Below are 23,836 nucleotides of genomic sequence, written 5' to 3' on the forward strand. Positions count from 1 at the left end.
GTTATACTTCTCTGGACCTTCTCCAGACCCTCAGTGTCCTTCCTGAAGTGAGCAGCCCAAAACCAAACCCAGAGTTCAAAGTGCCGCCTCACCAGTGCAATTACAGGGGGACAATCCCTGCCCTGCAGCTGCTGGCCACACTATTCCTGATCCAAGCCAGGATGCCCCTGGCCTTCTTGGCCACCTGTGCACTGCTGGCTCTTGTTCAGCTGCTGCCAAGTCCTCTTCCATCAGGCAGCTTTCCAGCCACTCTGCCCCAGCCTGGAATGCTGCATGGGGCTGATGTGACACAAGGACAGTACTCGGCACTTGGCCTCGTTGGCTTCTTTGGCATTTGTTTGTATGACAGCTAAAATCCAGAAGCATTACAGGTCAAAGGCTCTTCTCAGCTTGTCCTGTTAACACATCTTGCAAAATTATTTGATCTTTGCTAGCACAGTAGAACTAATATATGTACAGAAAATTCATCCAGCACACAAATGTCCATCAGCATCTATTAGCTGGGTAACTATTTTTTTTTCAAGTCAGAGTATTTCAAGTACAGAAATGCATTACCTGAAACACATAGTTTTTAAGTGGCTGAATTTGACAGAGGAGACCTGTAACACATTACTCCTCCTAACTCAGAAGTGGCACACTAATATGTACATTAATATGTACCTGACACGCTAACATGTACCTTAATGTGTTAAGGTGTACACTAATAGCTATCTTAACAACAGATAAAATCAAAATTAAAGTCCATTATCAGAAAAAACTCAGCTTATTTATAAACAGTCAGTACATTTCATTATTAATTAGCAGTCTTATGAAAGTGTCTAAAGGTTATTGTAGGTTATCAATAAAGCCCCTTCAGAGTAGAGAAATTAGAGGAAAATCAGGGCTTTAACATTCAATTTTAATGTATTCAGAAGCTTAAATTAATTTCAGTTCTTAAACTATGCAACCACTATTCGTTTCTTATTTATTTTTCTCTAATTGTAGCCACTGTTCTTGCATTCCTCAAGTTACAATCAATAACTGTTTGAAAAACAAACACATAAGACAAGCACAGGACAACATCCAAAAACATACCACAGTTTCTCTAAATATTTCTCCTAGAAACATAAAAACATAAGACAATATTCATAGATATATATTCCCTGATGGAGAATACAGGGGTCTTTATTTAAAAGTACAGCCCCTGTCTGTCAGAAAAGCAAAAGACCAAGATCTCTCATGGTTAATTAAAAACATACTTAGCATTTTCTCTCAATCCAAATGAGCCACAAGGCAGGAGCTCAGACTTTTATTCAAAGTCACGCACAAACCTTGTTGCCATAAGTAGACTTCCACCTCACCGGTGCTTCCACTACAGCTCTGATAAAACTTTTACATTCATGAGTCAAAGGTTAAACAAAGGAGAGGAAATGTTTTCTGTCAAATAGTCAGGTAACCACTAACAGTCCTGAACTATCAGCAGGAATCTAACTTCTAGTAATCAAATAAAACTAAGGAAACTGCCTTTCCGTAGCTAAATGTCTAATGTCTAGGGGCTACTTTTCTGTCTGGAAAATTGACACAAAATGTGTAAAATTGAAACATTCTGCTTCTAAGGGATTTGCCTAAAGGAAGAGTGAAAAAGTTTCAAGCGTGGTCTGAACTGAAGAACTACAAAGCCTTACCACATAAACCTGTCTTCCTTATTAGAGTATTTCATTTGGAAACGTAGGTGACAATTTTACAGTCATAAAATTAATAAAATCTAAGACTCAGCATTTTAATGATGCATTTTGTGTTCCTCTGCATACCTAAGGTCAATCTCAGAGTCCATCAAGAGTTTCAAATTATTTTTACTTTATACTAAAACCATTCAGGTAATTCAAAATCAATTTCATGTAAACACAGAAAGTATTATTTCTACTGCAAGCAGCAGTGATACTTAAAAACAAAACCCAGAAGAATTAAGTCTACTATTTTTCAAAAGCAGACATTCAAGTTTCTACTACGCCACTTCAAACCTCAGCTAGCAACACTACTACCCAAAAATAAGAAAAGTAAAACTAGGATAAAAGATCCAGTATAGGATATGAGCTCAACAAGGTATTTGACCGTATGCCTATTGTGTATCCCTTGTCTTACAGGGCTGCATTAGCTCAACAGTTTGTGGACAGGGAGGAGGAGACACAGCAGGATTCACAACGAGAGCTTCACAAAGCAGCCAGGCGGCTTAATGAAAAGAACTAAATTAAATAAAACTTGCAAAGGAACTACAGAGCATTTCTGGAGAAATATTCCAAGAGTTATTTTCTCATCTTACGGTTTAGTACTTCGAATTTGGCAACTGCAGTCAAGTTCTGCACATTCATTCTAGACAATACAATATCACAATTAAGTTCTTCAAACAAAAATGCCTGAGAAAGCTACCTTGGGAAATTTTTATTTCACTTCATAAACACAGAGAGTATTTGAACAATACATTCTGATTTGGAAGACAATTCACATACATGTGTATATAAAACGCAAAAAAGCTCCACAAAACTATTATAGGGGAATTTTGAATGTAAAAATACATTTCCCGTTTCAAACTATCCAGTTTAATGTGAGACCACATGGCTGCAAATTCAGGGATAATTTCCTTTAATTAGTGTTTCAGAGGGAGAATGAATTATAGAGCGAAGTCCCATAAACCACAAGACTTTAATCTTACATGCAGCTTTGAGTTGCTGGTGTAAAACCTGAGGACAAGCAACTTTTACTTCAGCTTTCAGTTAAGAATCCCACTCAGCAGTTGAAATTCTATCTCTTTAGAAGCCCTGGCATAGGTTAACACATGGCTTGGCACTATCCACAAAAGAAATGCACAAGGGAAAAGCTGTGTCCTGCTCCCCACTCATCAGCCTACCCAAATTTCTACAATATTTCCTTCCAATCACTTTGACTGGCTTGTTCCTGTTCATCTTTAGAGATTTTTAGTTAAATTTCAGTTATTTATGACAATTCAACTAAGTTTTCTGTAATTGACTATCTCTAATTGTCTTTGTAGAAGTCTCAGTCTTATTATATTTCTCTTCTCCGAGGGGGTATATCCATTTGGTTTGGTTTTTTGTTGTTTTTTGGGGGTTTTTGTTAATTTAAGAACAATAAGCACATGCAAAGGAGAGACAGATAAAATGCCCAAAGAAATCTGCTTAGTGAGTCTTCTTTCACTTGGTCACTTCTAATGAATCTTGGAATTCAGAGCAAAAACCAGACTGGCTACTAGAACACATCAGATGGAAACAGAGATGCATTCCTTCTGTCTGAGCTAAACACAACACAACACACACACACATATTCTGGAGATAAGCAGACTACCCAGCTACGAGTACAATGCCGTGAAGCTAGCGCTGTTATGCATTCAGCTGTGCATTGTAAATTTGAAATTGTTACAATAAAAGCAATAAAGGCAATGTTTTGGATACAGTTCAGTGAAAAATTACAGCTTGCTACTTCTCATTTTCCTACTTATTTCTACCAAGTAACAGACCATTGACTAATCTTTAGCTCATGCATGTCCATGGGGAAATGTTAAAAGAAATACCCAGTTCACACCAGCTGAGAATTTACATCCTTTGCTTTGCAGCACTCCATACAGTACTTAAATGTACTTGAGTGTGCATAACTGATTAAATGTTGTTACAACCACACAAGCAAAGCAAAAATTTTGTTTCTAGCTTGGTGAGGGAAGAAAAGATGAACTCAGAGAAAAGAGATAAAAGCAGAGATATACATTCTCACTCTGGGCTTTAACAAGGTATATTTTAAAAAAAGGTATCACAGAAAATAGGGTTAAATATTATACATTCCAAAAGCCTAAGACTTAAATCCTTCTGAGGTATTACTAAAGACATATTTCAAGGATCCCAGAAAGTAAATTAATTTTCAGAATAAAATATTTCTGTTTTACTACTTTCATTATATGGCAATATTTTCTTTTTCTTTGCAATATTTACAGCAAACATTTATTTTTAAATTACTTGCCAAAAAACATCCTGCGTACTGGCCCTCAACACTGGTATGGCATCTGTTTAAAAGTTCATTAAAATCTTGATGTGCTCTTTCCAATAATTTTAAGCACTACTCCACAAGTCTCTATATTGGTTGGTCTTTTTTTTCCCCCTCGGTGTTCATTTACTGATAATCCTTTCACAAGCTGATGTTCAGTTTTTCTCCCTAACTCACATGGTCTCATTACACCCCACCCTCCATGACTACCTGATTTCCATGTTGTCCAAATACCTGAAAATCTGCTTTTCCCCATATTCTTCCTACCCAACTCTCCAAAATTCTCTCTTTCCCCTTTGCTGTCAATGCATTTGGCTCCTCCTCTCTTGTGTTTGGAGATTCTCTTTTTAAAAGCAATTTAAATTCAATTTTGTTCTTCCTATTTGCTGCTGAACTGGTTATTCCCGTCTCCTCTATGGGGCTTGCACACTGCTAGGCTCTTAATTGAAGTGGCAAATTTGTCTTCCAATCAGATAACTCTGCCTTTAACTTAATTAAAATGGTTTTAGGACAGCTAAACAATGGGGGGTTTTTGTTACCAAAACAATTATCTTAAGAGAGAAGAAAGAAAAAGCAGAGGGAGGAAAAAAAAGTATTTCTTTGGGGTCATTCTCCCCAACATCAATGTCTCTTCTGCAACAAAACAGCGTGCTCTTACCTTGTGAGTTCTCTGGATCTGGTGTTTATTCTACTAGATATAGTCTGGACAAAGAACTTGGAAGAGACACCCAAAAATCTCCTTTCCAAGGATAGGAATACAGAATAATGCACTTTGTTGTTGAATTGACAGAGTGCTTGTCAAAGATCTGATTAGAAAGTAAAAATACCCACATGAAAGTCCAAGCATCTATGGCTGCAATGTATTGTTCTCTGTTTTTAAGCAGAGACTTCATGTTCTTTAAATAAAATTATTTCACTTCACAAAAGATTACCATCATATGGGGCTTGGGGCCACTTTTTATGTGAAAGCAATGGTAACACTGTTGTAGAAAAGCAGTACCCTGAGAGCCAAGTTAAACATATTAGCAGAGAATTTGTAACAGGTAAGTTTCTTCTTGTATTTTTTATAGCCACTCACTGACTCAATTTTCATTGTCCCACCTTACCTTAGAATACAGAGGCAGACCTTGCCTCCGGACGTCAAACGGCAGAATCCAAACCTCTGCTTACTTTCAATGTCGGTGAGCACAAAGGTGAAATGCTGTCCTACTTGGTTTTGGGACACCCTGAAAAACCAGATACAGAGCATAAAACCATTAAATCACATAAAACATGAGCATTTAAGGTAATGGTCTCAAGTATTTTCATGCTCAATCCTCAATACAATTCTATTGTCTGCTGTTCTCTTTCCCAATTTGTACATCATCTTCTACAGCAGAATACCTAAGAACCTTGAAGTAATGATTAACACCTGCTATTTCTGGTTCAATCTTAGATGACCACACTGAAAATTAATTCCCAGAGAAGCCGAAAATCAACACAGACCTCAGTCTACCAGCCAGAGAGCACAAATACTTTTTTAATTTATCCCTTGTAATATGTGGTGGGGTGGGGGGTGTTGTGGTTTTGGTTGGGTTTTGCTGGTTTGTTTGAGTTTTTTTTTAAATCTCCAGCAAAATAAAATATAGAAAAATCTCCCCATTAGGGAAAAGAAAGTAGCAGCTGATCAAAGGGCAAGGGAAGCTACATAGGACACAGGTATTTTATACTATTTAACACGTGCATGACAAAGGTTTAAAGATTAGCTAAGCGGTACCACTACCCAGCCTGTAGAGTCTCTTCTCAGTTTGGTTTAGCCCCTCATGAACCTAGAGTGACTAGGATGAACCAAAAGCCTGTGCTGAGCATACAACATTAGAAGACACACTTAGTCCAATAAAATCACCCATAAATTAATGGACTTTTTTTAAATAAGTAATTAAACTCAAATCATTACAACAAGCACTCTTCTCAGCTGCCTTCAACAGCCTGGAACAACTTGGTGCTCTCTTTAAACACTGCAAATACTCAATGGCTTGTGCTCAGTCCCTCCTTGCTCCGGTTCTGGGTAGCTGGGATGCTGCACACTGTGCCTGGCATCACAGAGCCATCAATAGCCAGGTCTTACTGCTCCCCTGCAGCTTTCTCTGCCACATCTCTGCACTTGGCTCTTCCCTGCAGAGAGCAGACTGCCATGAAATGTGCAGTGTGGTTTCAGCACCTCTGCACATCCTGTGGCCGGAGGCTCCCACATAAACCCAGCAGCAGCTGCTCAGTGGGAGCACTAGAAATGCTCCCAGCAGTGACCTTGGCTGCCTCTGCTCACACCCTCTCTGCTCAGCTGTGTCCCACTCTGAGGCTTGGAGCTTCCACCAGCCAGGCCTGGCTTCTCCTTACACCATGAAACACCTGGCAGGGTTAGGCTGGAGGCTCTGTGCACAACCATATTAACCTAAAATGGTTTTAATATACTACATGCAGTTATGTCAGGAAAAATGTCAGTACACAGGGCCACTATAAAAATGAGATTTAAAATCTGATATTTTCTATTAAAAATAGCCCAGCCAAGTGATGAGTTCAGTGGGAAGCATTTCCGATGCTATCTCACCACCTCCAAATCACAACCTTCCCTTTGCTTCTTTAGAAGAGACAAGTCCATGTTTTGGCAGTGTAAGAGTGGCCCAGCTTGAAAACTGCTTCCCACACAATTTAGAAAGAGATGCGAGCAGCAAGTCCCACATTTTTCATATGAGAAACACTCCAAGGCTAAAACTGAATTTCCACAAGAACCCACAAGTTTGCATTTGGTCCCATTTGCTTCAAAAGAACAGCTAACAGAAGCCAGTGACCAACCATCCATCTGGAACACATTTTCTGTTCAGTTTAAAATACTGAATTAGTTCTGGGTTTCTAATTTGAGAAGTCCACTTACGATGTGGGGGCAGCAAGGATGCCAGTTTTTCTACTCCTCTTCAGCAGAATTAAAACTGACTATTTGTAAGTCTAACCATGAAAAACAAATGATAATTGGGGATTTTAATCGATAGACGAGCAGAGTGTATAAACCAGACACATAAAGCATGCCACAAGTGCTAGCACTACAGTTTTGACACTTATATAGCATGTTCCATCAGGCAGACAAACGCTAGCCAAGTGACTTGGGGTTTGTGCCTCTGTTTCACTGCAGCATATTCAGGTTGTTCAGAAATCAAGTCTCCCCACCAGAAACAGGCAGCAGCTCCTGGCCCTGCTACCTGGACCACAGCATTGATGCCTCTCGAGTTTTTCTTAGCATGAAAATCAGCACAGATAAAATGAAATTATTACATACCAGACTTCCCTCAACAAAACGTTATCCAGACTTTTTAGTGGAGCACAAGATAAAGTAGCCCAGCTGCAAAACCTTTCTGTAGAATGCTGGTCTGGTCGGCTGTTTGAAGAGAGCATGATCTGCTCACTTGTAAGGGGAGAGAGCAGGCACAAATCGTTCCTAACCACTGCTAACATTCTCCTCACTCATTCCTCTGCCTTGCTTTGGACTTACTTTCAACTCTTGCCCTGCATGCTTACTTTTAATGTTAGTTCAACAATAATAAATCACTAATAATGAAGAATGTGTGTAAATACTTATTAACCCTGCAGACTACAATGGGCTCTTTCAAGGTTATTACAGTTCACTATAGAAATAAAAATAGGTTTTAAAATTTTCTATGTACCTACACAATGCAGAAAAGGCTCTTTAGTACCCATGGAGTAGGTAAAATGTAATTTTAAAGATTTTTGTTTACACTACAGCCATTACTCAGGCCTCATTTTAGGGGAGCCTTGAGAGAGTTAATTAAGGCAGGAACTGAATCTCTCCTTCAAACAAAAAACAGCATATCTAATCACTGAATTTATCCTTTGCTCTCCATAAAAAGTGCTCTTCTTCCAAATTATTTTGTTTACGATAGAGTAGATATTTGAAATTATTTTTTCTTCTAATTTTATAAATTTTTGACGGGTTTCAAAAAATTTAAGACCTTATACATGGGAATAGAGATTTCTGTTTTCTTTTAAAAAGAAGTCATAATGTCATTGTTACTTATAAAATATCATGTGCATGTCCTTGACCAGTGCAACTAATAAACACAGTTCTGACTGAAGCTTGGTGGCTGCTACTTAAACCTGAAAGTTTCACATGTATTACAACTCCTGAACTGACAGGGAAAACCAAACCCATCAGTCAGCCTCTCTAATTTCCCCCAAATCAAAGAACAGAATAGAAATTGTTTCAAGCAGGAATTTGAAAACCAGATGTTAAGGTAGTGGTAGAAGTTTTCTCTGATGGAGAGACTGGGGAGACAGTAACACTAGGTTGGGCATTCTCCTTCAGCTAATGGCTATCCCCTAATCTAAGCTTCATGGACTATTTTCCTCACTTCCAGCCCCACTCCAGGATCCACAAGTCCACAGTTCAGTCTCCCTGTGTGGAGAGCTCCTCTCCAACCAAGATATCTGATTTGAGCTCTGCCTTCCAAAGAACCTAACCCTCTATAATTCAGGGAAAAAAAAAAAAAAAAAAAAAAAAAAAAAAAAAAAAAAAAAAAAAAAGGGAACAGGAAAAAAACTGCAGAAGATACAAAAATAGACAATGCCACCACCAAGTACTGAAAATTCCCACAAATAAAAAGCAGAGTTAGCTTAATAATGGGGTTATGTTTTCAAAACAACAGAAGCATTAAAAGAAACCGCAGCTACTGAGTAAAGAGTCTCACTGGGAGTATTTAAGTTGCAACAGAAGCCTGTTTAGAAGCTCAGTCTCAAGACCCTGATCATCGCACCTGGCCAAGGGTGTATGGGAGCACACAGCAGCTCCCTTGGCATTCCCAGGTTTCCTCTCAGACAGGTGCACTTGTGCAAACACACAGAGAAACCAAACAAGCCCTGTTTGAAATCAATGGTTACACTAGTCACAGCGCACACTGCAGCCTGTCCTTATACTGGTCTCCCACACACACATTCAGTATCACACAAACACGTGCCATAATGCAGTGAGACACAAGATACAAAGAACTCAGTTGTGTGTAGAAGCTGCTTCGTTTCTGAGTTTGCAACCCCCCTTGAAAACTGACTGCAGTGCCTGAAGGGTACAGGAAACGCTACAGTTTGTTTATCTTCACCCATGCAGCCTGAAATACTCCATTGATTATTTACTTTTCATTCTCAACCATTTACTCTGAAGGTAACATTTTTGTGTATGGTATGTTATAACCACCTTCCGCAAGACCTGCAAATCCAGTGATTTCGAGGCATTGTTTTGCACTTTGCTTGATCATAGCTGTGTTTCTGCAGACGTTTACCACAAGTATCAACGGAAACAGTATTAGCCAGGAACAGGAGAGTGACAGTGATGTCATTCCTGCTATCATTACTCATCCACTCTAAAAGATTATGAGTTAAATAACTGGCATGGTAAATCCCATACTCGAGTGACATTCTTCTGCTAAGGAGAAGTCCTCTAGAGCAGCAGTACCATTGATTACCCTCCAAAATACAACACTTCCCAGTGACTGGGTGAGCACCATGGGGGAATTAACATGGACACATCACTGTCTCCATGTTGATCCTACAAGCAGTTCCCAAAAGAGTATCTAAAAGAGGCTTGTGTGCTTCACATTCAGCAGGAGAAATGCATCCTGAAAGGGAAAAGACTGAGGAATGAAAGAAGTAAGGGAAGTGCTTATGGTGAAGAGAAATGGCAGACTCAAAGCACAGATAAAAATGAGGGGTCAGGCAGTGATGTAGCACAACTTCAGACTGAACATGAAATGGCTCCAAAAGGAACAAGAGAAGTTGCATCCTCACTAGTCATCAGCCAGCTGCATAACTGATCAGTGTGGAGATTGAGGTATGGATCCTGCAAAGTTACACCAGGTTCTGGGTTAAGAGGGAAAATACACAAGACTACTGGAGAAAGAAAAGTGAAGCAAACCATGCAGCATTTACACAGAGGATTCAAGCAACAGGAGAGGACAAAATGGTTTTGTCTGAAGCATTAATATTGCTTTATCAAACATTAAAAGGAAATTAAAATCTCTATCCTCAAATGTTAAATCCTCCTAGACCACACAAAAACAAACTGAGTACCAAAGAAAAAGGTCTTTGTAAATATACACATGCAAACTGTTGGAATGTTATACAATTGTGTCATTATTAAATATAAAATAATTTATTCACAAGAAGAGACTTAGGTACTCAGAGCAAATGCTCAAGAACCTCTATGATGTAATTTACTTTTAAATCCCTTTAAAATAAAATAAGGCATAACTAGAAGTAACGAAATTACGTGTTTGTTTTCTATAAAAAATATATGTAAGACTCAAAGTTTAAGTCATGGTCAAAGAATTTTTTTTTACACCATTGTGCCTCTTTTGGATTGACTTCCAGTTTCAATTTAATGGGAGTTACCTCTAGATTTTAAATTACCATTCACAGTATGTACTTTTGATAATTAGAGCGAGTAGTGTACAGTTATTTATAACATCTGCATGAAGTATGCCTGGCGAGACGACGCAAGCAGCATCAAATAGTGAAAACTAAATCTGGATCTCTATGATCATTGCAGGATAGTGGATAAAAGCAGATCAAATACATATTCTCATCTCCTTCCTTATTCAATTCCTTAAGTAATTAACATAGGTGACTTGAAAGAAAACAGGTGAAAACCAACTCACTACTGGTGCTTTAACTGTGCTTTAACTTTACTTTCTCCATAAATTGAAGAACATAGATTTCCTACTTTATTTAGTTATATTTAGCTAGGTAACAGAGTGAACACTCCATTATCTATCATTCTGCTGTGTATTAGAAACCCAGAAGCAATCTATAGAATAGAGTTACATTTTTTAATTATCTTGGTCAGCAGAATCAGTGGAAGTTACTACTTCTGGACTAGTAATTTCTACCTCTTATTAGGGGCACACAACACTTGAAGTATTTTATATATATAAATAAATATACATATGTATATTTGTATTTAAATATACATATATTACAGGTTGAGAAGCTATGCTGTCTGCAGTACAATATGCTCAATGAATGAAACAGGTATTTTCTATTTCAGTTCAAATGTTTTGGTACAGAAATTGTAATCGAAACTGCCTGTAAAGTACTTGGGAGTATTAGATGTACCATCTATCACGATCCCATATACAAGAGGAAAACTATATATACATACATACATATATTCATCAGACAAGGGAAAGCACATATATGGCTAGACAAACACTAAAATGATTGTAGCATCTTAAATGGAAATGTCAAGTGGAAAAATGACCTATAAAAAGGAACTTCAGAAGTGTTTTTCTCAATCCTTTTATCACTCCAAATTTCAAAATAAAAATAATTCAACTGAGAAAGCAGAAGACAACTGGTTTTGTTTAAAACAATTGGTGAGGTGTGTCCACACTATAGGAAACACTTGATCTGAGTAGAAAAATGGCAAACACATCATGCAGCCAGTAGCTGTTCACACAAATGACTCGACAGTAGCAGCCCCCACCTTCCTGAATGAGCTTCCAGCATATCTGTCCTTTGCTCCACAACAGATCTGCCCCTCCTCAAGCTGTTCCATTCCCCTGATCCTGCGTTGCCTTTGGTTCTCCCTCAAATCCCCCAGAACTCGGCCCCCAGCTCCGCAGGCAGCTGCGAGTGCGGTGCCCACTCTAAAGACACCATGGCACTGCTGAGCAGCCTGCAGGCCAGACTGAGAAGCTTCATTGCTCCCAGCACAATCCCAGCACCCAGGAACCTCCACTCCTGTCCAGACGACAAGTTTTACGAAATTTGTAGAAATTTTGCACCTTTGAGAACAGTGCTTTACAGTCAGGCATGACGCCAACAGTCAAAAAGCATCTCTGGGGAGAGGGCACAGGGAGTGTTAACAAACAACAAACTTCCTTGAACTTTTTCCTTTTTGTCCCTTTTTTCTTTGTTTTTTATACCCCTTCAGATAATCAGCTAAAATACATACTTAGCTATGCTATAAATTCAAGCATTCCCACAGTTTATTAAGTTCATCCTTTTCATCCAAGCAGCTAAGTGCCTTCTGACTAGTTCAAGAGAAATAGTTAAGGTAAGACAACTTATTTGAAAATAATTATTCACTGCCACTGATTATCTTCTTGCCACTGGATGGCAGCAACAGAACCTCACCTTTTTCCATTATCCTCAAATTTTATTTCCATTATTCATCTTCATTACCAACTGTAAAAAGAATTCTGTACATATCTTAAGCACATTAAAGACTTTAATGCTCTAAAGCCAACACTGACAACCATATTAGTTAAGTCATTAAAACAGCTTAAAGGACAGTGAGCTTAACCAGTTCAAAACACAAACAACTTAATTAAATTCAGCTATAAAAGACTAAATAAGGCTTGTTTACTTCAGGGAACTTGTGTTTATAAAGATCTTTATTTTGCCAGTGTGTTTTGCTGCAAAGACTCTTCTTTCCTCTCTACAACACCAGCTTTTCCACTACTGACAGCAGCTTCTTGCGTCTGATAGATGCCTCTCATCTCCTACTCACCATCTACAACTGATGGCCATGTTGTTCTGAAATAGGCTCAGCCTGAACATTACCTGGATGTATCTTTCATTAATTATGCAAATCAAGCTTTTAATTCAATCTTTACCTATTCTGACAATACGAGTTTTCCAAATCAAGTGAGTTCAATCTATTAAAGAAATTACCATTAACCATTTTGACAAGCCCAAATAAATATTTTCACTAATAAAAACATTGTATATGAACAACTTAAATTACTGGCAGCATAACATGGAAGCCAGACTATAAATGATACCAGAAAGGTAAGGACTAATTAATTATAAATAATAGTCTTGATTCTTCTCTGAGAAAAATCAGTTGCATATTCAGCTACTTCCATGTAATTAAAGTCTTAATTTCTTTGAACTCAAACAACGTGTTTTCTGTACTGCTCGGTGAGTTTTTACATCCCGGTGCACCATAATGTTTTTAATGAAGCTTGCTGCTTGAAGAAAACCGTGTTATATCCTTATACTAACACAGATGGTGTTCACAATTACAATGGACAAAACTGGGAGCCGGAATGCAGCTCTACCTGGACAGAGATATTGCTAAAATTCTGTAAGGATTACATTTTGCTGTGATAGTTTCCTACTAGTGACTTCATACTTACTTGAACAAAGGGCACGTTTTCTCATCTGCAGGTGCAAGTTTAGGGAGTACGTTACATTTGCCTTTTCTTTAAATCCTTGCTTGGAATTATGCTAAAAATAATTTTCTGTGAAATATTTTAAAATAAATGATAACTTTAGCACATACCTTTCAATGTCAAAAGGAAAGCAGAACTTTGGAACGCTGTTCAGCACTTCCTGAAAATAAAGCAAAAGAAATTACGTTAGGGGTTTTTTGAAAAGGCTTCTGAAAGGTTTGCTTTTAAAAAAAATGGCCAAATATACGCATAACAAATAATAAGTTCAAGAAATATATGATTACAAAAAATACAGCACACGTTCCTAGACTGAAATAATTGATTATTAAAAAGGAATTAGGTTTGTGCTTTGGCAGATTGCAAAGACAATGCCATAGAAGCCCCAGGAGGGAAAGGCCTGGCCTGAAGGGTATTAACACCCTTCACATCCCCGCTGGGATTCCCTTCAACAAGGCCATATGGATTTTACAAGAAGCACCACACCATATGGGTAAGCCACGTCTGCTGCTACTTGTACCACAGACTAGCCACAGGGACTTCTGACAGATCCTGGCTCAAAAATACAAATGTTGTTTCAATTAAAATGCAGGCAGAGAAAAGGGAATGAAGTTGGCAGCAGAATGAATTACAGAGAGGTATAACAACTCTATACATGTTCCATAGTCAAATGCTGAAAATGATGGAAATCGTCTCCTGGTCCAAAGCAGAAATTTATATGATTAACCCTTTGGGTTTCACAAGCAAGCTTTGCTATCAATAAAGGAAAGGGGGGGAGTGGGGGGGGGGCAAAATCCACCAGATCTACATTCATACTACAGTATGAAAGGACAATGTCTCTCTTTCGTGCAAAATTTTATTTAAGAAGCTGTTTAGTGGCAAATAAAATGTGTTAATTAAAATATAAAAATGCTCTCAAACTAGTCAACATTTTTCTTAAAAAAAAAGGTGAATTACTAGATCATTTAGCAGCAAATATTAAACAACGACTTTACAAGATCCTAGAAAATAGGCTTTATTTCCTTGCTCCCAAGTGGGAAAAGAAACCCCCTGTGAAATGCTTCAGCAAGAAGAGACAGTTGACATCAACGCAGTTGGTCAAAGCTGCAGAATTCCTTTTTTGTAGCAGCCCAACAGACCTGTATTCTGTAAACACGAGCCGGCCTGCACGGTTTGTTTTCAGAAAAGAGCACACCGATTACAAATTTCCAGGGCTGCACATGAGGGTTTAAGAAGCTGATTTAAGGTGCTAGCACTCTGCAAGCTGAACACCTTGTTTACTGCGTGTTGGACAGTCAACTCCCATTAGGGGAAACTGTGTATTTAAATTCCTACACGCTACAATGACTATTTACTTCAAACATTCACTAGGCTCAATGGATAGTGTAAAATATAAAGAGTTCACACAAGTTAATCAGCAAGACAGGAACAGAACAGTTCAGGGAAAAGACACCTATGACTACAACATGCGTACGTGAGCTCCAACATTTTAAGGGTATATGATGTGTCTCAGTAAATCTTCATGTGATACAAAATCAGGAAATCAATGGTTTTAGAATTTCCAAGTCATACAAGAGATTTCAATAAATCTTCAGAACTTTTACTTTGTTAGAACAGTGTTTGAAAGCCACAGATGTGTTTTGGGAAAGGTTATTAACTCCAGTAAGAACAACACCAGTACACAGAACACTCTTCAAAAGGAACTGCTCAAGCACCATCCTGCCTGCTCTGAGTGCCCACTGCAGAAGAGTGAGAAGCAGAATACAAACAGGGCAGGTAAGCATTGGATTTCTGCAGTCAGACACAAGCACACACAATGCTAGCAGTAACAATAATAAATTCTAACAAAAGAGAGCAAACAGAACAGGGTAATGAAAACTTGTAACTCAGAAATGTCATAAACGTCTCCAAATAGTTGTTCACTTCAGGCTCATAAAGCTTGTTTTTTCTGTTCCAAGGAAACAGAATCTTATTCTTTTTCTAAATCTGCACCTATTCTCACACTATAGGAAGTGGTTTTTCTCCTCACTAACAAGGATTTTAATTGCTGCCTGGTGAGCTTAGCACTGACTCAGAATTGGGTATGGAAATGTATTCATTTATGTTCCCCATTGTATTCTCTCAGAATAAATTATCACGCGAGGAAAAGAAAACAAAAACAAAAAAAACCGAAGGTATTAGCTCAATATTTTGACTAAACAACCTGAAAATTACGGGTGTGTTTTGCAGCGCTGCCCGGGCCGAGCGACAGGCCAGGGCTCCCCCAGCGCCGCCCGGCCCTCCCCAGCCAGACACGTGGGCGCAACTTCTGCGGAGCAGCCTCCGCTCGCTTCCCAACTGGCAGGAGCATCCCTCGGGGGACAAGTCTTTAAACCTCCGCACTCTTTAAAATTCAACCAGCCAGCAGGTCTATAGACTGGTGTATAAACAGTATAGACACACACACACACACACACAAAAAAAAAAAAAAATCCTCTCTCAGCTTATGTCAGTGACAAAGCAGCTCAGCAGTTGACTGCTTCTCCCCTGACAGTGTAAGCCGGGTTTACACAGATCAATAGATGGAAGTCCTACCTACCTTCCAGGGCTCCGTTTTCTCCCTTAATTACAGGTGCTATTCAGATTTTTAAAATGGAAGAAAACAAGATGCCCCCAAGATGCTCCTAGATGGATTTTAAATGCAAATGATATTATACAGACATTCACATTTGTGTACATATTTGTGCACAACTACAGCTGGCACTTGCAGCGATCTCTGTTGGATAAAACTGGAGCTCTGTCTCCTAACGGGTCATCATTTTCAAGTTTCCCTAACCAGGCAGGACTTCCTCCTGAGTCAACATACACACTCTCAGAAAAAGAAAAACGTTATTTGTTGTCTTTTATATTCACTACTTGATAAAATTTTATGTATTTATTTCTGAAGAAAAAAGGTTGTACAGATCTTCAGAAGGTAAAATAGTCTGATTCACACGTCCCATGATTATTTCCTCCTCTGGCACTCACAGTATTAGTGCTTTCAGAAATGGTCCTTGTGTCACAAACAAGGTGTACACAGGGAAAAGATGATAATGACATAAAAGAAAAAAATTAAAGGCCACACAAGTAAAGGATTATCTATTTGCTTTTAAACACTGGCTAAACACCCACAGGTGCATACAAAATTGTGTTTAATTGCTAAGTTAAAGGATAATTATCTCATTCCTCATGTAAACTCAAAGAGAAAGAAGAAAATCATAAAATTAATAACATGTGAACCGTGACATGCTGCTTCCCTTGAAAAAAAGCTTAAACAAAGACAGAAGTGGTATTTACAAAAACGTTTCCCTTACACCTACAGCACAGCAGCAGAACCCTGCATTCTCACAAGCTCATGGTGCAATGGTTTATTAATTCTCTCTCATCAGCTGCACTTGTCCAACTCTAGCCTGGCCTGCTCATGCTCACTGGCTCAACAATGGGAGGATATTACAGAAGCCTGAAAGGTAAGAATTGTTTAGCATTCCTTGCTTGTTTTGGTACCCACTCAGCTAATTCTGTGTATCAGCACTTTATAAAGCAATGTAAACGATGGCAGAAAATGCTTCTGAATTCATACATGCCAACTTTGTGGGAAAAACAGGTCCTGATAACTTTATACCATGGAAAGAAACATGGCCAGTAGTTAACTTCTGGCAGTTCCACCTTCCGATATTTCAGATTTTTCTCTAGATCTAAAGAAAAATTATGAAGACTTCCCTGAAACTGCTTTACATAAAAATTAATAGCTAATAGTAATTACTAATTGGCTTGCTAGTCATCTCCACGGGGCAGTCCCAGAAAAGTCCTGCGCACGTGGCACCATTTCATCTGCAGTGATACACCACAGGATGGGTGTAACACAACTGTGTGACATGGGAGTCCCAGGGCCATGCGGCTGGCAAAACACAGAGCCCTGGATGTGCCCTCTAAGCTCCACCTGCTGCAACACTTCATTCACAGAAGATAGAAAAGAAAATTTGTGGAATCACAGCTCCCTAAAAATAGACCTGCTCTTTTCAGCTAACAGTTTTCAGGCTAACTTGCAGACAGTGCTGCATTTTTTGACAGAGTTTTCTATCCCAATAGAGCTGCCACATAACACTTCATACATCCCTGACAAACATGCAAAGAGGAAGGAGATTCTTGACCACGTAGCAGAAGTTGTCACTAATGGATTCAAGTGAGATTAAAATTCCACTAAACTGAGCTATGTGTACATTTACAACTGCAAATTGTTTTTACCCACAGAACAAATTCCACTCCACTGCTGAGAACAATTTTTGATCCTCATTTAGTTGGCTAACACGTAAACCACAACTGGCAAGGCCCTACAGCCTAACGACTGACATTCAGAGGAATCAGGGTGCTCATAATGCTTAGGCACAGAGCCTCTTAGAATAATTGCTCTCTAAAATACATTTGCATCTTTAAAAAGCTTATTCACAGAAATATTCATTGTCCAAAATGAATGAGGAGCTGAATACCTGCAAAGGAGGATGAGATAACTTACAGAATTTCAGTTAGATTTACATTCTCTTGTTCCTGCTTCCTGTCTCCTCCACCTGGCCACCATTCAGTTACGTGCCTCAGGAAGATGCCAGACAGGCAGCTGAAGATTTTTAGTAGCTTAGTCTGGTGACTTTGTGCTCCGCACAGCAACAAGGGCACAGGTAAGGGCACAGACAGATGAGGCAGCAGGACAGGAAGACTTTAGACAACAAGGTAATGCCATGAGCTTGAGATCTTAGAGAAGCAAAATCACATCAAGTAACTCTGGTAGAGGTGGCAGTGGAGGCCCAAAGGTCAGCAGTACCTGTGACTGAACTTGGAGGTGATTGTTGCAGCATCAGTTAGAACCAACACCACGTTAAATACACACAAAATGAAATGAAAAAGACCTTTAAGGACCAGAACAGTGAAGGACCAGGGTGTGGTGCACCCCAACTGGAGATATGCTACAGGATGCCCTTGCCCTGTAGACTAAGGCTGGGGTCCCAGGCAGCACACTTTTTACTGCTTTCACAGCAGCTTTCAAAGGCACTTCACAAGAAGGAAAACTAATCCTGCATGATTAGTCCGTCCTACAAAACTGAGGAGTAAGACTTTCTAAATAACCACAGAGCAAGTTTTAAAATTTAGAGATTTTACTAAATTATAAATTCTCTAATTGCCTAATTGCTCCTGAATCTCATCATATAACCAGACAAAAAAAAAAAGGCCTATTTCAGACAGTTGTGTCCAGCATAGCATACAGGGAATCAATTAAAGTAACAAGCTCAGTTACAAATAGCAGAATAAAACCAACATAAGCACAGGTTAATTTTCCTGCTTAAAGAAAAAAATCCTTCGAATTTCCTGGAACTCATAATAAAAACAAAAACTGACAATGCTCTTCTTCCCAAAGAAAGCTCCCCTTAGAATAAGTTCAGATTGAAATGTTACCATCCACCTCTACTACTGGCAAGGCAAACAAAAACAAGATGAATATTACTTCACCACACATCTCCAGCATGCATGTAATATTAGCATTCCATGCAGCAAAAAATAGTTTTCCCTCAGTTCCCTGACTCATGTCAGGGAGAGCATCATTCCCTAGGCAATATCAGAGAGTTGAGAAAAACAGGAAATATGCCCTTCCATCTCCCCTCTTGAGATTACTATGTGAGCAACATTTAACTTTTAAGGTGGCAGAGTATTGACTATGTTTAAGAAAATTAATTACACTTTGTAGCCAAAAAAAACAGGAAAAAAGGGGCACCAGTGTATGGCACACAACTTTCTATCACCATGCAGTAGGGGAAAAGTGGCTTTTTATTAATAAATACTTTCCATGTCTCTAACACTATCTGGGAACTCAACAGAGAAGCTCTCTTAACTAGAATTACAGGAGACATCATTTTCTAAATCAAAATATGTAAGTCTCTGAAGGTCAGGTTAAAATTCCCAAGTCATCCTGCACAGCTAAGAGGGCAGCAATATTTGCTTCACTCAAGACCTCTTCAGAACTACCTCTGCTTCCAACAGCAGTTAAGATGCAACTCTGGCAGCAGTGCTGAGAACCTCCTGCACATCCTGTTCAGATGCTGTTTCTCCACTGGTGAAAAAAATAATTACTGTAAAAGAAATTGCAATTTGAAAAACTAGTTCATAATTATTTGTTTTTACCTGTTAATTATCTGGGGTTTTTTTCATTCCACCTTTGAAGATTCTAATAGCAAAGGACAGAACTGAGCCTATTTGCAATAAACCAAACTCTACCTATTCAGCATATTGCTTTGAAGTGAAGATTGCAATCTTAGAAATGTCTGCAAAACAGTATCAAAGAATGCCATGAGCAGAGTGTAGTTGACACTATGGTCAAAAGGCTCCTATTTGTAAGATTTCCTTCTCAACCACCAAGAAAAGCTATTTATAAAAGGAAAATGAACTACAGAAGAACACTACAGATAATGAATATCTGCATTTACATGAAAATGAAATATGCTGAAATAATCATAACATTGCAAGCATAACAAACTGCTCTGGATGTGTCTTGATACATTTCAAATTGATTTTAATTCCAAGCATATTTTGTTCCAAATATATTCCAAAGATTTTTTCCCTCACTAAGTACTGATTTAGTTACTTAAGTCCAGAAACAGAGAGTGTCTGTAAATAGTAGGAGACCATTCCTTGTCTACAAAGCTTTTAGGGAACAACTGGGCTGCCCAGTAAATACCCAGTGCTGGTGTACATAGAGAGGTCAGCACCAGCTCTGCATACTGCTTCTGCTCAGGCTGGGCAGTGAAACTCCTGTAACAGCAGGTGATGCTCTTCCAGAACCACAACTTCCCACTGGTTATTTCAGAAAATGACTGCACAGCATTGGCCATGAAGAAATCCTGACTGCAGTGGCAATTCATAAACTCAGAAGCAGTCAGAAAATTGAGCATCACACAAATTAAGGAACAACCTGAGTGCCACGCTGAGAGAAAGCATCTGTAGCAGAGTGATTTATGCAGATAAACAAGGGGAGGCAGTCCAAAAGCCAAAGCCTTGTCTGGGCTCATCCATGCCTAAACGTGTCCCCTGTGGGACAAAACTGGCTCCCATGGCTGGGTCAGCAGCAGGGGAAGTCAGGGAGCTACACCACCTTGTACAGAGTACTGAAACCGATGACATGGGGGCTGAGTTTCTTGGGCTACAAGAATCTACAGCCAAAAGAAAAGGAACTGAGAAAGGAAATGAGCATCTAAGGAACCTGCGGGGATTCCTTAAATAAAACTTTTTGTGATATTTTTATAAGGGAAACACTTATTTCTTGTTTTACACTCAGCAGAGGTTACATTCTAAGCTTCATCAGAATGCAGCTCAGTAAGAAGTGCTTGCAGTAACAGTTTTTCAGTACTAAACTGAGATATTATCAAGTGTGTTAAAAAACGGAAGGAAGATGAAACCACTCCAGATGAAAGACCAAAGAGGGAAAGGGAAGAAGCAAACAAGCATAAATTTAAAGTGCTAACTTGCCCCTAGCATTACCCAATGCACACAAATGATTATCCCATAAAACAAAGTGCAGTGGACGTACAACTGGGTGTCTTTTTCCCAAGAAGATATGTAATGTACATTCACTTTACCCATGGCTGAGCCTGTCCAGACCTTCTGGCTCCCTGCTTAAAGCCTCTGGCAGCCCTATTGCCAGCAATTATTCTGCAACAATTGCAGGTTGGTGTAGCTGCATGTGAGCATCAGTCAGCCACCCCACCACTCAGTCAGCTTAGCTTTGACCTCTGATACACCATAAGCCAACTCTGAACAGCTAAGACAAGAGGGAGGCAGCTTTCACCAGCAAGCCAGGCAGGACAAGCAGCTACAGCCAAGATTTTCATCTCCTTCACTTTGATCACAAGAACGAAATTGCCCATGCTCAGGGAAGACACTCATTAATCTAAATCTAGCACTCACAACACTTACTGAAAAATTAGCAGAAATCCTGTTCCTACAGTAGGATTTCTCCATCGACTGAAAGAAGTCTTCCCTCTTCCAAAGTTTAGTTTAAAATTCAAGAATGGCTGCACTGAGTGCTCACTGGCCCAGTAAATTTTCTCTAATCATTGCCATTAGTGCCTCGTGAAGGATAAAGGGCAGACATAAGCGTGCACAGTACCCTCAGAGAGAGAGGATTTCTCATATGTGAATCTTTCACTACCAAGTGTACATTTATTAATGACTGCACACAGAAACAGACACACAAAAGCCAGAAACTCAACATCTCTGCTTAGAGGAGAAGCAAGTAGAGTCTACCAGCCAGGTAGATGCCAAATGCCTTGAAAACTTTTACACAAGTAATGAGCACCAGAAATAGTTATATTCTGATGGATTAACATATTTCCCTTCCTGAGCATGTGCCTGGAACTTCTTCACCTTCCCTTATTCCTGGGCCAAGATCCCAAACCAAGTAACCAGGATCCCTCCAGGTGCAGCCCGCTAATCACCCTTGCATTGTTCTTGCTGTTTCTGATTTTAGTCCCATCAAGTCTTGTTCTTTGCCTGGTTCCTCGATCTCATCACATGTGGATTATGCACTTTGACCCCAAACCATTTCCTAACATAGACAATATGTAAAAGAGCATTTTATTTAACAAAATATCAACAAATTACTTGAAGTGACACTTCAAATACCTGTAGCAGTAACAGTACCTCAAATGCTCTCCCAGTTCTGCAGAAAACTATCATGAAGAAAGGCAGAAGAAGAGCCAAGAACCAAACACAAGGTTCAGGAATGTTACCTCCAGTACTTAATATAGAAAGGATAGGATATTCCTAAAAGCGCAGCAGAATAAGCCTGAGACACAAAAACAATGCTGAAAGTAAAACAGAGGCAACAAACTGAAGACTGAAATGGAAGGAGGATATTAAGGAAGCAGATGAGAAAGTACAAGGTATCCCAGAATAAGGAATTAGGGGACATTGAACATTAGGGAATATTCTGAGGGCAGCTGAGGTCAATCAACAGCGACATCATACATGACAATTTGGCAGTCTTTCTGGAAGGTGTTCCAAATGATTGTCATCGCTACTTCAGCCATCAGCTGATTTCTTCTTCTTTGGTTTGGCACATCACCGTAGGCCAGAATCTGATTTGGCTTTGAAACAAGCCAAATCAGTAACAGTTATTTTCAATAGGCTGATACAGAATATCTGAAGGACAGTCAAATATTAATTCTGTATTTATTTGAGCAAACAGAGAAAAAACTACTTCTACAAAATGTAGTCCCCCAATATCACAGCTGTATGATTTTAAAAAATGGCTAACGTATGCAGACAGTCTATTAAAATGCACATAATTTATCTGACTCAAAATGAAAACATATCTAACAAGTAATTCCATTCATCTGGCCCTTTTTCACCCAGCCTTAAGATATACAAATGTGTGCCTTTTCACCAGAACACAGCAGCTGGGAATGAAAAGAAAAGCATTCAAATGATCATTTTCACATCATATTCCATCGTCTTTTCACCAGCTTCTCCCCAGTCTTTCTTTGAGTCCCATTCTGTTACAAGAGAGCTGCTTTTTAGATCAATTCATATTTCCATAATCCACACTGCTGGTCCTCTCTCTCCTCCCCAGGGTGGACTAACCCCTGCATCCAGAACTATGGCTTACAACTGTCATTAAGACCTGTAACGGTAACAAGATAACAAAAGAGCTGGTAGAGATGAGGTTAGCCAGTACCATATGCTGATCAAGTTCAAAAATTTTAACTCTAAAGCTCTATAAAACAAAACTCCCACAATTCTGAGAACAAGCATATTTCATGTTGCCACCTGTCCTCAAAATTTCAAGGAAACACCAAGTGTTCGGTGTTGGCCTTTTATAATTTTAAAAATTAAAAAAATAAAAGTCTCAAAGATTTACTCTGTCTCTTTTGGGATGAATTAAAAGAAAAGGTTGAGAAAGCATCTTGGAATATTCACATCTTGAATTATGTAAGGGACTCAGTGATTCTGCGTGTTCCCAGCATGTCCACACAGGCCGTTGTTCCACAGAATATTTATCAAGACTGAACAGATCTTTTCTGTTCACACAGTGCAGTTAGCAACTATAAATACACCTCTGAATGTTTTCCTGCTGATCATCCATCAGCTGGGATTTGCATAGACAAAAAGCATTGCTTCCTTACACAGAGTATTTTTCAATAAGAACAGTACGTCTTCCAAACACAAAGTGTCAGAAAATCACTTCATCTCAACCAGATAAAGTTGCCTTGCAATGTACAAAATTGCCATGTTGCCATCATCTCAGCAGGGCTAATTGCCTTCCACAAAGATTCAAGTTCCAAAATATCCCTTCACTAAATATAATGTGCAACATTTTTAGACAAAAACACTACTGAAAATTACTAATCTCATTACATTGCTTCCCCCTTTCTCATACCAATGCACCTAAATATTAATCATACTTATTAATACACAAACAACAAAATCCCCAACCCCTTTTTAAGATTTCCTGATAAAAACAATCCCACAAAGCAAGCACCTATCTAGTTAGCATAAACATTCGAAACATGCATTTAATGCCTCATCAGAATACA

General features: G+C 39.0%; 1 protein-coding gene across 2 annotated transcripts in view; it reads right to left on the minus strand.

Moving 5' to 3' along the window:
- Positions 1–23,836, minus strand: part of DENND1B (DENN domain containing 1B) — a 145,728-nt gene that overhangs the window by 77,175 nt on the left and 44,717 nt on the right. For both annotated transcript variants that reach the window (XM_066192282.1, XM_066192280.1), the window contains exons 4-5: positions 13,355–13,404; positions 5,133–5,252 (exon numbers count right to left, since the gene is read on the minus strand). In XM_066192282.1, coding sequence (XP_066048379.1) covers positions 5,133–5,252; positions 13,355–13,404 — 170 coding nt within the window. The remainder of the gene's footprint in view (positions 1–5,132; positions 5,253–13,354; positions 13,405–23,836) is intronic.

The sequence above is a fragment of the Chamaea fasciata genome, unplaced genomic scaffold (genome assembly GCF_029207755.1).
Source record: "Chamaea fasciata isolate MVZ Bird 193981 ecotype frontalis unplaced genomic scaffold, bChaFas1.0.hap1 SCAF_10, whole genome shotgun sequence".
Taxonomy (NCBI): domain Eukaryota; kingdom Metazoa; phylum Chordata; class Aves; order Passeriformes; family Sylviidae; genus Chamaea; species Chamaea fasciata.